The 16,030-nt window shown below is 41.2% G+C and overlaps 1 protein-coding gene across 1 annotated transcript in view; it reads right to left on the bottom strand.

Moving 5' to 3' along the window:
* CAMK4 (calcium/calmodulin dependent protein kinase IV) overlaps nt 1–14,861 on the bottom strand; it is a 211,375-nt gene extending 196,514 nt beyond the window's left edge. Inside the window, exon 1 of the mRNA XM_077757172.1 lies at nt 14,595–14,861. Within this exon, the coding sequence (XP_077613298.1) occupies nt 14,595–14,755 (161 nt within the window). The 5' untranslated portion in view covers nt 14,756–14,861. The remainder of the gene's footprint in view (nt 1–14,594) is intronic.
* Nucleotides 14,862–16,030: the final 1,169 nt, after the last annotated feature.

Below are 16,030 nucleotides of genomic sequence, written 5' to 3'. Positions count from 1 at the left end.
TAGAAAAAGCAAGTGAAAATGTGGTCATAAACCCAGAAGAAGGCTGGGTACTCAGACCTGAGAGAGGTGCCCAAGTGACTGTGTGAGTTGTGCCAGAAAGGAGATCCAAGTCCTGATGGAAACATATGATACTCAAGATGGGCCAAGTTTTATTTTTTAATAGCTGAGCTTCCAGCTGGCAACAAAACAATCCTATGCCAGCTGCTGAGGAAATAATGTGCTGGGAGCTGGCAGGCACTGGCCGTTGGAAAGCCAACAGGTATGGATGCACAATGGATACCAAGGTGCTAGTGCCTAGAAGGCAGAGGAAAGGGAGAAAGAGTGTGACCATAGAAATGCCCCAGCCTAGGGTCCAGCAAAGCACAATGTGCTAGGGAGCCCATATATACACTTATATATGTAAATAATAAGAGCAACTCAGAGTCCGCTCCATCCCTCCTAGATAAACCAAATGCAGGAGCTATAGTCCCTATGAAGTGAGTCTTTTGACTACTTCCCCCAACATCTGGCAGAAGAACAACGGTGGGCATCTGGGAAAGGAAAAGCACATCACTTTCCTCAAACTCTGCTTGCCACATTAGTGTAGATTAACTCAGGTTAGTTTTTGAGACATAGCAAGCCAACTCTGAGATTATGACCAAAGCCAGACAGATATCAAAGTGGGGGAAAAGGGCATAAGGGTGTCTTAGCTTCAGCTGCCAGAACAAACCTCAGAGACTCGGTGTCATAAACAATAGAAATTTATTTTCTCACAGTTCTGGAGTCTAGAAGTTTAAGATCAGGGGCCCCAGCATGACTGGGTTCTGGTGAGAACTCTTCCTGGATTTCAGACATCTTCCTTCTTGCTGATTCCTCACATGGCAGAGAGACAGAGAGTATGCCCTCTGGTAGCTCCTCTTAAAGGGGTACGGATCCCATCATGAGGGCTCCACCCTCATAATCTCATCTAACCTTAATTATCTCCAAATATCATCACATTGAGAGTTAGGGCCTGAACCTAAGAATTTTGGCAGGGATACAAATATTCAATCCATAACAAGGGTAGATATAAGAAAAATGAGAGGTACCTGGGAGCATGGAGAAATCAGGCAGGGACAGGGACGTGCTCTTAGGTTAGAGGTGTAAATGGATCTACAAGAAGTAGACCAGGGTGAAGGGTAGCCTGCCCTCTGCCCTCTAACTCTGTCTCTGTCCTTTTTCCACCTACAGTTTTTCTTTCACCACACTTCCTGGCCACTGCTGTCAAAATAGAGATGGAGGGGTGCTTGGGTGGCTCAGCTGGTTAAGTGTCCAACTCTTGGTTTCTGCTTAGGTCATGGTCTCAAGCTTCATGGGATCGGGCCCCACATAGGGCTCTGTGCTGACAGCATGGAGCCTGCTTGGAATTCTCTCTCTTTCTCAAAATAAATAAATAAAATTAAAAAAAAATAGAGATGGAGACATATAAATTTTCCAAAATAATTATTTCAACAGTACATACAAATTATGAATGTAAAGTTAATGACCCTAATTGGAAGTTATGTTGAGAAATTATTTATATGTCTTATTAAAGCAATAAGTATCCCAATGATGATTTTAAAATAACAATCCCAAATAAAAACACACACAGGGAAGAACATTTACATTATTATCTCCTTCATAATCCCCTCCTTAGCTCTTCCTTTTCTTCCTGGCTTAGGCAGGGCCCATGTTATAAGACTATGTTACAGAACATTGCTAATAGATTACACAGCCACAAACAAGTCATAAATCAAGCTTTCTAAAAAAGAATGATTATATGGAAACCAACTTGACAATAAACTATTTAAGGGGAAAAAAAAAAAAAAGAATGATTCCTTTCAAAAACAAAACCAGAGGAGTGGGGAAAGCTAGGAAATATCCCTTACTGCTAAACCTTGTCCTATATATCACAAATGTCAGCATCTGTATGATCTGCTAATGGAAGTAAAAATGAGCAAACATAACAGTAAGCACATGTTTCTAACAAGAGGTGAGGCGTTTTTAAAGCACAGAAACGAACAGAAATTATTTAAGGCTATTCTGACACATTTACAAAGACTTTGGAGCTCAGAGTACTACTTTACTCCCAAACCTTCTCTGTCTCCTGAACACATAGTAAAGATCTAAAGTAATCATCCAGGGAATTCAACTGGAAGAAAACACAGATGCGCAGATGCCTGTAGCTGTAAGGGATCTTAGAGGTAAATGATCTAATCACAGAAGGTTACACTATTCCACCAGTCCTTGGGTTCAAAAGGACTTTCCATTGCAGAAGCCCCAGTGGTGTAACGGACTCACCCAGCAAGTATTTACTGAGTGCTTACTATGTACCAGAGACTGCACTAAGTGCTGGGGACACAGCAGTGAGCAAGGGGGCAAAGGTCCAGCCCACAACAGTTTACACTCTAAGAGAGGGACACAGGTATTGAATAATTTCATAGTGTACTGGTTGAGCAGAGTGTTAGAAAGGAAAAACATCCTGAAGAGAAACTTAAGACCTGCTTGTTTTTCTGCTGCTATTCACCTAACTCCTGCAATATTTGTGCATTCACTCACTATTCCTCAAACATTTATGAAACACTCATGGGGGGCAAGTAGTAAGCCAATAAAGAATTGACTTAGTAGTGGAGATAAAAGACGAATAAGATACAGAGTTCCTCTGTCCAAGGAACAGAGGCTCTGATGGTGAAGACCACAAAGCATTTACCTATCAGGCAGTAAACATATAAAATGATAGGAGTGCAGGAGCCCCTGGGTGGCTCAGTCGGTTAAGCGTCCAACTCTTGGTTTCAGCTCAGGTCACGATCTCACGGTTCATGAGTTTGAGCCCCACATCAGATTCTGTGCTGACAGTTCAAGCCTGCTTGGGATCCTCTCTCTCTCTCTCTCTCTGCCCCTTCCCTGCTTGCTCTCTGTCTGTCTCTCTCAAAATAAATAAATAAACTTAAAAAAATTTTTTTTAATGATATGAGAACAGGGAGGTAGGAGAAACGTGCTTCCTGGGGGTAGGATGACTGTCCTGCAGGGATCAGAAGGACNTGCCCAGCCCCCCCTCCCCCCACATCCATCAGTCCTCAGTTTTTGTCAGCATTCAAGAGTCTCTCATGGTTTGCCAAGAAAAGAGAGTTTCATGCATAACACCACAGAGATATGAAGATCCGTGTCGGGTCCTGAGGCCAACACAGGCATAGTGGAAAGAAAACAAGCACCAAGTCTGACAAACCTGCATTTGACTACCCTCCCTAGCTGGATGAGCTTGGACAAGCTGCTTGAACATTCTGAGACTGAGGTTCCTTATCTGAAAAAATGGTGCTGGTATGCTCATCGTGTATTACTGCAATAATTAGCAATATACCTAAGACCGTAAACCACAAACACCAAACACTCTGTGCTGGTAATTAGGAAGGGAAGTGGTGTGGAATGAGACTGGCAGGCAAGTTGGGGTCAGATGGCTAAAAACTAGACTAAGGTTTTTATCCTCACAGATGCCTAATTTGGAATCATTATCCCCTACTCTCAACTTGTGTCCTGTCTGGGGAATGCTATTAAGTGTATGTGCCAGCTTCAGAGCAGTATTTTTACATATGTGATCTTATTTCACTATCAGAGCAACCTTGGGGAGGATATACCACCATGACCTTCATTTTACACATAAGGCTAAGTGAAGTTCAGTGTTATGCCTAAAGGGACGCAGCCATCAATTAGCAATTTGCTCCTGCCTATTTTCCGGCCCACATCCTGCACCATCTAGTTCATGTCTTGTCTTAGTGGCTGCCTTACCCAGCAGTCCTCCTTCACCTCACTGACTCAACTGTTCAGAACGGCCTGCTTGCTCCCCAGCCTCGAAGCCATCCTAAGTAGCTGCCTTGCCCACCTCTCCCCTGGGGCAATGGTTTCCCAGGGGATCACTCACTCCCTTCCACAGCCTAGGGGCCTGCTCAAACCCGCACTGGTGCTCTGCTGCCCCCTCCTGGCCTGGGCCGGAACCTCAATGGCTCCCCGGGGTCTTCTGCACAATCCTGACATTCCATTTCCTGAGTATCTCAAGATGTGAAAGAACCATACTGGTTTGCTGTAGATTATCCTGATACTTTCCTCAGCTCTCTGTTTAACCAATGTGCCATACATACACATCAAAATCTCTGTTTATTGTGGTTTTCGTTTGCTTCTAGCTACAGGTTACAGTCAGGAGAGCTTCTCAAGCATTTACCTCATTGAATATTATTAGCTTATATGTTCACATTGAGGGGAAAATGAAAGGAAGGACTGAGAGTCCCACAGGAGACACTAAAATGTTTCCACTCACACAGAAATCTTCAGAGGCCTACTATGATTGAACTCTTTAGGCCAGTCTGACTTATTGAATTACATATTTTGAATTTGGTCACACTTAACAATACAGTCCTATTTTCTCAGTGGTTATCCTAACAGAGAATTTTGGGGAAAAATATGTAAGATTCACTTTAATGAATAGATAATATATTTACATCTTGTCAAAGATTAAACTTGGACTGACTAGTTGTCATATCTAAAGAACAACTTTGTACATCTGCTGGAGCCTCAAATGGAAGGTTGTCACTTACTAAGTTAAAATAGTCACTACCTATTCAAGACAGCTCAGTGAGGCACACCAAGATAAACACGTGCAATGAAAGCAAAAATGCAAGCAGAGGTCTCTTTCAAGCAATCCATAAGGACTTGAAGTAGGGAGAAATCGTTCAAACGTGTCACTCCAGATAGCAATAAATGTGTGATCACAATTACAGGTTTGCAATCCCCTTCCTACTCTTCTTTGTTCTAGTTTGTAATACCAGGTAAGTTCTGTCTATAATCATATCATAAGTCAAAGAAAGTGAACTTTTAGCAAAGAATGTTACTACAAACTAGTAGAGAGAACAGTTAAAAGCATATTCATGTCCATTACCTTTCTAGAAGACCATTTCAATCAGACGGTTGTTCAAGTCTAGCCTTTTTTATCTTTTTTTTTTTTAAATGTTTTTATTTATTTCTAGGCGACAGAGAGAGACAGCGTGAGCAGGGGAGGGTCAGAGAGAGAGGGAGTCACAGACTGAAACAGGCTCCAGGCTCTGAGCTGGCTGTCAGCACAGACCCCGACGCGGGGCTCGAACCCACGAACCGCGAGATCATGACCTAAGCGAAAGTCGGACGCCTAACCGACTAAGCCACCCAGGCGCCCCTAGCCTTTTTTATCTTTTAAGAAATAGTCTGTATTTTTTCATCTGGTAAATTTTTCAACCATATGATCCTGAAGCATGACTTAAGAAGTAATTAAGTGATGACATTACATTTGTTAACAGGGTTAAGCTCAATATCCGGGCCCTAATGACCACAACTCTTCAAGCGCTGCCCACCAAACACTGTAGGCAAATGCACTCAGCTGCCTAAACAGCAGTTGTAAAATATATCATGAAGGAAGTTAGGCGAATTAAAACTGAAGTTCTTGCAAATAATATGAATTTGGGGCTCAAAGTAAAGAAAAGCAAAATTCATTCAACCCTCTGCTTGATGGGCTAGCTGTATTCTTTTTCTCGTTTTCTCTTTTCTGCTATATGGCTTCTTTGGTTACAAATGCAGTAAATTCTTATCAAAACCTCTTATCAGATAGTCTTAAAATGCATAACAAGTGCCTATATGTACCCACTTCCTCTTTCTGCACAAAGACACACCTTGCCATACATTTTCTTTTTGGTTTGCTTTTTTCGTATATATATCTGCCTTAAAATTATGTTCATAAAGTAAAATGTTATTTAAATATAAGTAAAGAAACTGATTTAGTACCCACTTACAACTACCATTCTTTGATCCAATAATCATCCAACAAGATGTTTGTAAGAATATGCTCCCAAATTATGCATATTTATGTACTTATAGATGATATACATGTGCTACTGAGCCTGTCTGTGAAGTGCTTTTTAAAACATCCAAAAGCAAAAATTAAAAGCAAAATTTAGAAACAGATTCTAATACTTTCTTCTAGCACACTCTCTATGTGGACATCCCACTTTAGTCAAAATATAAGTGACTGCTTTTGTTAAGCTCATAAGTCTTTTCAAAATAAAAAAGAACAACTCTATTTTCTCAAAAGATTGTTTATTTAAACAGAGTCGCAATTTAAAGAACATTAATTAGTCTATCTGATATTTATGCATGGCACATAGAAGAATTATTCAATATGCAGATAAAATATTAATCAACAGAGAAATTTATTAATTAAACTTTACTAGTTAGAGGCAAATGTTTTGTCAACAGTTCATTTAGCATATTAGTTTTTAAAGTTTCTTTTTTATTTATTTTGAGAGAGAGAGAGAAAGCATGAGAAGGGCAGAGAGAAAGAAGGGAGAGAGAGAATCTCAAGCAGGCTTTGTTCTTCAGCGCAGAGCCCAACACAGAGCTTGATCCCATGATCCGATCCATAAGATCATGAACTGAGCCAAAATCAAGCATTGCCGCTTAACTGACTGAGCCACCCAGGTGCCTCAGCATATTATTTTGTAACTCATTGTCACTTCAAATACAATATAAGAATGATCAACTTAAAACCCATTTCATAATGAAATACAAATTAAATTATCCTCCAAGAAATAATCTCTGGATATGAACACTGATTTTCAAAAGCATAAATGATGAATGGAGCTGGCCAACTTGCCACATGGGTACAAACTGTTAACTGTTGCAGTTTCAACAGATGTAGAAAAAGGAGGAGTCTGTACTTAAAACTTATGCCCACTTGAAAAACTAAGATCGGGTTGACATTTTCAAAGTGAAAGGGAGATTCAAGGCAGTTTCTCAAATAAATGAAGTCTTGATATCATTTTAATCTGAAATTTTCTTGTAACTGAGTATAAGTAGGATTCTAACTTGACTGTTCTAGGTCAGAATTCAGCAAATCACAGGCCAAGAGCTTAATATGGCAGTCACTAGTTTCTGTACAGTCTGCAATGTAAAAATCGTTTTTACATGGTTTAATGGATTTTAGAAATCAGAAAAAGAATAACATTTTGTGATATGAAAATTATATGAAATTCAAATTTTGTGGTCATAAATAGAGTTTCATTGGAACATCACCATGTACATTTGTTTCTGTGTGGTCTATGGCTGTTTTTACTCGGCCATCACAGAGTTGAATTGCCACAGAGACCATATGGCCCACCAAGCCTAAAATATTGTCTGTCCTTTATGGACTCTTTATTAGGTCTAGATAACTGATCTCAGTTACTTGGATCCTACACTTTTCCTTTCTTATCTCATCACAGGTTGTAGGAGGTGTCTTTCTCCCTTCCTTCCCTCCTTCCTTCCTTCCTTTCTCTCCACACCTCCTTCCCTCCTACCATGTGTTAATGGCCAGTTCTAGTCCCACAACAAAACCCAAGATACAGCTACTTCTACAACCACCTTTTGCTCTCATAATGGTTACTTTCTCTTTATCTACAATTTTGGTTTTCACCTGATAAAGACACAGTCATTTTTTTTTTTTACAGGATCTCTTTGGCCTGACATCAACTTACCTTCCCAACCTTATCTGTCATGAAAATGGTCATGTTTTATAAAGTTTGCAAAATAAAATGTATATCCTATATTTTTCTACCAGTTTTTGCCTTTCCTTAGAATGTACTTTGTACCTGGTATGCCTTTCACCAAAGCTCTGCCTGTTAAAATCCTGCTGAATTTCAAGGTTCACCCCCTCCCGTGAAGACACCTCAACCTTCCCAGTTGTAATTATCACTCCATCTTTAGTCTGTGGAGATTGTCCAATCTCTATCTCATATTAGTTATACTTATTTATCTCAGATTAAATTTATTGTTGTAAACTACACATCTGGAAGCTAATATATAGTGTTCTAGTCATCATATACTAGTCCCCATGCCCCACCACACACACTAACAACGTACACTGGTTAGTTCATAGTTATGCAAAAGGTCAGATCTGTAATAGAAGACTTTAGGTGGCACAAAGGCATCAAATTAAAAAGGGAAGAATGAAAGAATTAGAATCTCATTCTCTTTTCACTATTTTTCTATTTTTCTGATTGCATCACAAAGAAATCCTCAATTTGTGCTACTATGGTTTTACCACTGCTAATCTTTGATAATCTCCTTTTTTAACAGAAAGAGCAATCCCAAGGCTTGGAGCCTTTCACAAAAAAAGAAAAAAAAACTAAAAAACATTTGTAGGCCCAGTTTAATAAAATTGCTTTGTTTTTACTGCAATTTATTTTTATAATTTGCTTCTATTAATGACATGAATACAAATTAATGAAATTTAATTTCAATTTAATGAAAATAAGTACTCTTAATAGGTAAATTTAGGTCAACAAAAATGAGGTGATTTAAACATAAAATATTAAGTAAATTACATCACACTTCATATGCACATATGACAAAAATCTTAATGGCATTACAGAGAAATAGGAGAAACATTTGGTTGTAGCAAATACTCAATAGAGTCAAATTATTTCAATCCATCAACACCTTCTTGTTAACCTTCTACATAACTAAAAGAAAATCATGTAGAAGACTAGCTTCAAGCTTCTAAAACAGTGGTTAACAGAAAGAGGGAAGAAGTAACATGACAATATCTAGAGATATTTTTACTTGTCATGTCTTGGGATTTAGGAGGGAGGGTTGCATTTGTCATCTAGTAGGTAGGCACTAGGGATACTACTAAACATCCTACAGTGCAAGGAGAGCCCCTACAGAAAGAATGATCTGGCCCCAACAATGGTGCCAAGGTCAAGAAACCTTGCTCTAAGAGAAAAGAGAAAGCTCTACACTTACTATCCTTTGCCCATTGTTACAAATCACCCTCTGTCCAGCACTGCTCTTTACCTTATATGCTCTTTGCCACTGATAAGATTACTGGGGAAAATCTCCCACCCAAACCTTTCACTGTTTTATATCATCCATACACTCACTGCCCCCAATTAGCACTTAGAATTTAAAGATGGGCCTTAGAGATATGTGCTAACAGTATGCTCTCAATATTTAGATATAACTTCCTAATTAAGCCACAGGAGTTATGAGATTTTCAGATGATCATTATCAAAGAGGAAAAAAAAAAGACCACATTAATTTGAGTAAAACCTTGATTCTAGCTTGCTATTGATTTCATGATTTCATGTAAAATTACTCTTTAGCCTGACTTACATGGTTCATGGACTCAAATATATTTTGCAGAATAAACCTGACCTTGAAATTTAAAAACTTCAAATTTTTATTGGATATTTCACTATGTTAGCTTTCCCAAAAGGGAGTCTGAGGAGAACTACTTTTTTTTAAAGAGAACTACTTTTTAAGCTAGACCAAAAAAAAAAAAAAAAGAAAACCCCAAAAAACATTAACATAAAAAAATAACAACTAGTAGTTGAAATAACTATCACTAGGCACTTTATTCTCAAATGTATTACTGCAAACACATAATACAGACATTTATTCCGAGGGCAAAGTGTTTACAAGAAAGTTCTTTGAAGCTATTTTGTGGTTACTGTTTTGTTTCTCTTTCTGTCTCTCTTTTTTTTTCTCAAGTAAAGTTCCCTAGAACAGTTTAGCGTAAATAGCACCTGTGTCTCTTTTTTTTTTCCTCAAATTAGGAGTTATTTTTACCCTTATAACAGTATTTAAACATGGAAAAATAATGTATTCTTAAAGTAATGACCTTATCATAGTCATCACTTAATTTTGAGGCTTTTTACAATGAGTATATTTCCAAATTTAGCACTTACTATGTATTATTAACCTTAGTGGCTGGAATAGCTTGGAGGCATTTCATGCCTTTATGTTCAAGTTGATTTAACTCCTAATTCTGAGATGCCTGTGGTAAAATGATAGTGAAGGTGAAACTGAATCCCTTTCATTTCAGGGCCACAAAGCTCTCTGCCAACAGAAAAGCAGCATTATTTTCAACACCTACAAGCTACAGAGGTGACAGTTATCAGGACTCCCACTGTGAAGAAAGAAAACCAGCACACAGTGAGATTATGGTTGCACAAATTTTAGGGAGAAGATAAACAAGCCACCAGATTTCCCTTTCCCTGGGGTCATGCCCCCTGTGCCTGGCCTATTTCATTACCATTCACTCACTCTCTTCAAAATCCTTTGCTGAGCACCTACTGAGTAATGAGCACAGTGCTGGGCGCTTAGCACATGAAAGTGAGGCAGCCAAATCCACAGACTGCCTTCTGGGAGCTTATAGTCATCATTCAAGCATATGCAGCCCAGCTTTCTACTCTCCCACTTGCAATTCCACCTCTCACCATGCTCCTGAGTCAACTGACTAAGAAAAGAATTGGAAGCACAGAGAACAAAAGAGGGACCGAACAGTTATATTTTTAATTTATATTTTTAATTTCTAGTCAGATCCCAAAAAGAGCTTAAGATATTAAGCACAGTGTGGGTGGCAGGAGATTGTTAACCAGCAATATATTCTGGATCAGCTGTGGGGTCCTAAAAGACACTGTGGGGGAAAAGCAAGGATATGAAAAGTACTGGCTAAAAACAGTTCAGGAAGGGGTTCAAACAAAGAGGGAAGGGGAAAGACAGGATCTGGTTCCTCACCAGCCAGGAGCACTGGTTAGAACCCTTTTGTTAGAAAATGCACACTTTCTGTGTTTCCTTACAGGAAGTATCTGCTGACCATTACCTAGAGCCAGAGTTAAGTGTTACCGAGTGGAATACACAAGTGTTCAGGCCTCTGAATTCCCCCCCATGCAGTGAAGGTCTTCTTGGCCTAGCCTCCTGCCCCACCCCCAACTCCACAGCTATCTCATAGTATAGTGCACCCAGCATATCTTGGGGAGACTAATTAGAGTTTTTTCAAAATATTTGGAAGAGAAAACCCAATGAGGACTTGGAGACAAAGACAGAACTTTTCTCTATAGAGACATGCAAATGGTGACCACACAGTGTTATTAGTTGGTCTGCAGGGCATTTTTAAAAAGAGGTCTGCCTCATGTTTTAATCTGGCATACACAGATTTACGGCCTCAAACAACATTTTCACACTGAGTTACAATCCATTAGTGAGATGTGAAATCACATGGATTCAGCCAATATTTTTTAATGAAATAGAATAAAATCAAACAGCACAGAATAGGAAATATTAGACTCCATTGTTGGTAATAGGAATACACATTGTTTTATGAAACTTGTTTCCATTCTATACACACATACTTTCTATTCTACACATAACCAATATCTCACTATCTAAATAAATCTGTTTCGTTCCTAAGCAATAATTCATATAGCAAAGGATCCCATATAACTTTGCTTTAACTCGGTTGCGATATAAATGTACTCTCTTAAATTGAACAGCAGGTTTGGGGGGGAGGGGTTGAAATTCACTACCTTAAAGAAACTATAGCTAAATACAATGGAATTTAAAAAAAAATTTATTCCATAATAATTTAACACACTCTTCTTCTTTTGTACTAATTATCTTTCATTTGGTTCCCTGAACTTTTGTGTGTGGGAATACATCTAGTTTTGCTACAAACATTCTTTCAGTCTCCTATTACAGAGAGAAACACAAGGTGGGAAATAACTGAAAACAGGATGTGTGTATGGATGCACAAGGCCAAATCCCTACCACAGGGCAGCCCAGGCCAAATCCTGTCCCTCCAATGTGCCAAACCACTGGACAGAATCTGGACCAGAGGCAGGCTCTTTCCTCCTATAGAAAAGCTTTTAAAATGCCCATTTCTCATATCACTGGGCAAAGGACCAACTGCTCTCTAGGACAGGGAGCCCTAAAAAGGATAATGGCCAATTTATATTTATACGCAGAACTGAATTTGTTGAGGCGTCATGATTTTTGTAAACTTTTTAACAAACTCTATAAGCAAAGCAGTATTTTCAAATGTGATTTTAGAAAAATTAAATTAGTTTGCCTGATACTCTTAAATAATCCTCCTTACCCCTACCCCTCACCCTTATCCATATATATCTGTATATATTAGAGAGAGAATAAAATAATAAAATAAAATAAAATAATAAAAAGAGCTATCGCATGGCCTTGGGCTACCTGTGAAACAATGCTGCCAGCACTATCCAGGGGCTTCAACTGGCTCTCATTGAGCTCCCTAAAATTTCCAAATATATCCTCAGGGTGTGTTTCCCTAATAGCCACATGTCCAATCCTAATTCAGGACTCACCAGCTTACAACAGATAATTGTAACAGAAGAACGACTATTCACAAATGAACTTAATCTAGTGAGTACTGTCTACACCCTGGAACTAACCACAATACCACCTCACAACACCAAGGTCATTGTTCCCCTAGCATCTTAGTGACAACTATGTTACTAATGAATTAAATGTTTTGGCCTTAGAGTCACCAATGACAGTCAGATTCGGCCCAAGACTGGGTGTTTAGAGAGTAAAGGCTTGAAACCAACTGACTGAGTCTCAACTTTATCATGAGTAGAGGAAGGAAGAGGACTTTTGTCAGTCAATACCTACAATTATAATACTGTTGCATTCTCTAGCTATATAAATTCTTAGTAATTATATCTGTAACATTAGTTGCTTTATGGTTTAGCTTTATATTGTTGAAAAAATAACTTTGATCATGAAGTGACATTTCTCAAAGTCTCAGCCAAATGTAATAAGCATACACCTCACCCATAGTGCCAGCTACAGAGAATTTACCCAATACACATGACTACTGAAAAGCACCAAAAGAAAGAAGTTTTAGTTCTCTCAAAATATTTTAATTCTGTGATTTTCAAGGTAATCAAACAACTGCATAGCAGAGTAAGAATCTTAGCAATATATAATTGACTTATATTTGTCTTCCAAATTGTACTGCAAATATAACACGAAACTTTTTTTTTTTTTAATAAACTTCAAGTTCCTTAGGTTTTCCCTATGAAGTCTACCATCACATAGATAGGTACACTTGGCAGTTTATTTCTGTTTTCTAATCACTTTTCCATTCCTCAAATTAGGAAATTTCTTGAGTTTCCTAACGACAAAGCTTATTCATAAAAACAGCATGTGCTAATGATAAGTCCGAGTCAATTAGAGGCTGCTGGAGTAAATTTACTCAGAAAGCAGTTAGATTTGGTGGTGGGACAGTCCCTTTAGCACCAGTAGGCACTTCCTCTACTAGGTGGCAGTTTCTAAACACCAAGTAAACAATTGTAAGTAAATTATCTCTTAAATCAGAAATTTACGCTGCTCCACTGCAGCTCACCACACAATTATAGTAAGATTCAAAACTGAAAGGAGACACTTCACTTCCAACCTACTAATAAATGCACACAACAGCACATCTTCAGATGAACAACAGAAATTTTGATCAAATCAGGGCATTTATGCGTATACTATTCAATACGCAAGTATATTGGGACATTTTTAAACAATGACAATTAAATTTTCATTCTGAAGTTTTGCTTTCTTACACACCTTCTGTATTCCACGAGCCATTAATAGTAGGGTCATTTTGGGGGCGGAATAGGTAACCCTTACACCTTCTCACCAACATCCATAATCCTGCACTGTGGCCTCCAATGGCATTTTAAAAAAATAGGCTCTTAGCTAAACTCTTTCCAACAAAAGGAGAATAGAAAATGAAATTGCAGAGAAGTATTAAATACAGAAGCTTCAACTTGTCAACACTTGAAATTACATTTTCAGATTCCCTATCACAAAAGGCCTGGATCTAAAATGAGTGTTGAAGAGAATTCTCCTTACCTCTGGATAACAGACAGGCAAGAAGGAAAAAGGAAGAAGGTAAGGAAAAAAACAATTTCCAATGGATAAAAACATGAGAACATATGGCATCATCACATTGGCAAAACCACTCTCTACCTGTTTGGATCTTCAGAGAAGGGACGGGGGACATTTCTGCAACCCCAGAGAGATGGCTTTCTGCACACATAATTTAAATAAAACACTCCAGCACGAAAGAAGAGCAGCAGAACTCTTCTAATTACCACCGCCTGGACCTTATGTGTTGCTTTTTCTTTAAAGCCACACTAGTTCATTATTCTGCCTTCAACTCTCTGAAATGATTCATTCCCCCTTCACTCCTGAGCAGACTCTGCAGGGAAGCTAGTATTTAAGTTTAATTTCTAGTGCCACTTGCTTTGGAGAGTTGGATGAGAGCAAGGAGGAAGAATCTAATTTAATAATTCTGTCATGGTTTGGAGGAGCGCCCTCCACCCCTACCCCAAAAAATAACCAGACAAGCAAGACCCTCTGGCAAGCTATAATCGTGAGCGAAGACACCAATCGGGAAAGCAGGGCCCACGTGTGGTGGGTGCTGTCACCCAAGGGAAGTGGCAGCCGGCGAGGAGGAGGCAGAGAGGGCGGGAGAGAGTCAGGCTGCTGCTTGCAGCTGCACCGGCCTGGGCGCTCCGAGAGAGACCACGGCTCCAACTTGGACGTGCTTAGCTCCCTCCTAGACACTAGGCGGGGAGAAATCAAAGGGCAGGGAGGCTGGATCCCGCGTCTTCGGGAGCTGTTTCTTGGAAAAAAAAGCGAGAGCCCCGGAGCGCGCCGCGGGCTACCCCAGAAGCCCGAGCTCGCGCGCAGGACGCGGGGCTCCACCACGTCCAGGGCGCCCCCAGCCTTACCGTCCCAGCTCCGACTCCACCTCGAAGAAATCGCTCAAAGCATCCCTGTTGGAACCTTCGATCCAATAATCCGGGATGAGGCTCCCGGCTCCCGGGGCCACACTGGCGGTGACCGAAGAGCAGGACGAGGCGGAGCACGAGGGCACCGTGACTTTGAGCATCTTCGCGGCGGGACTCCGGAAGCCGCCACCGCTGTCGCCGCCGCTGCCGGAGCGAGAAGCCCCGCCGCCCGCCGCCGCCTGCAAACGCAGGAGCAAGAGGTGGCGTCCTTCACACACACGCACACACCCACCGCCGCCGCCGGCGCCACCCCCGCGCCCCGGGCCGCGCGCAGGCTGCGGCTCTCCTCCAGCGAGCTCGGGAGGGAGGGAGGGAGGCAAAGCGGGTGGGTGGAGAAGGGGGTGAGGAGCTGGGAGAGGGTGTGGAGGGAGAACCCGGCCGCGGCCAGCCGGAGAGGAGAGGCGGAGGCACTGCAAAGGAGAGAGATTCCCTCCCCCTTCGCTTCCTCCCTCCCCACGTCCTCTCCTCCCTCCGCCGAGCTTTTCCAGCCCCCTCCCTTTTTTTTCCTTTCTCCCTCCCTGGCTGTGGCTGCGGCGGTGCCGGCTAGGGCGGCTCCGGATGCAGGAGCTTGGGGAAAGCACGAGGACCAGAGCATCATCCCACGCGCCCTCCCGCGGGAGCCGGGAGCCTGGAAGGGACCGCGCGCAGTGGGACGCTCGCTCCAGGAGTGGCTCTCTGGGAGCACAGGGGTCGGGACCACCTAGCAGAAGGGTGAGAGAGCGACCTGATTGTTGTTCGCGCCACTCATCCCTCCCTGAGCGCGTCCAGGTAGCGAGTCCCTCCCACCTACCACCAGCTAACCAGCCATCCCCTGTGCGTCCCTCTGTCAACGCTTATACTGGCGGCTGGGGAGGGTGCCCTGTGGTCGCCGATCTCGCAAGGCTCCTGTGCCCAGCCCCAGTGTAAGCTGGAGGATAAGGACGCACCTGAGTCCACACTGACCTGACTCACCTTTGAGTGTAGTCTTCAGTTGGAAGAGATGCTACGATGCTGACGCCGGCACTGCCTCCTTTAGCGCTGCTGGAGCTCCTGAAAGGGCAGGTGTTTGCCTTCTCTAGTTCACTCCCAACCCTGAAGGCTAGAACAGAAATGACCCAGAGAATTACAGGTCTGGAAGGGCGCTGTGCAAGCCTTAAGGCAGGACCTGTTCCCATTCATGACGGAGAAGATTGCTACATTTAAACCACTTTCCTCTTCCCAAGAGATGTGCCCCATCACAGGCATTCCACTGGCTAGTCTTCCAAGTACTGGTTAAATGTATATCATTTATATTTCTACCCTTGAACTTTTTTTTTCTGGGCTTCAGCAAAGATAAACAACAATCAGTCATATTCCATAATAAATCTTTATATGTAAAAGTAGTACCTCACACCTAT

This window comes from Crocuta crocuta, unplaced genomic scaffold (assembly GCF_008692635.1).
Source record: "Crocuta crocuta isolate KB4526 unplaced genomic scaffold, BGI_CrCroc_1.0 scaffold131, whole genome shotgun sequence".
In the NCBI taxonomy this organism is placed as follows: Eukaryota; Metazoa; Chordata; class Mammalia; order Carnivora; family Hyaenidae; genus Crocuta; species Crocuta crocuta.
This window is presented reverse-complemented; position numbering and strand designations above follow the sequence as displayed.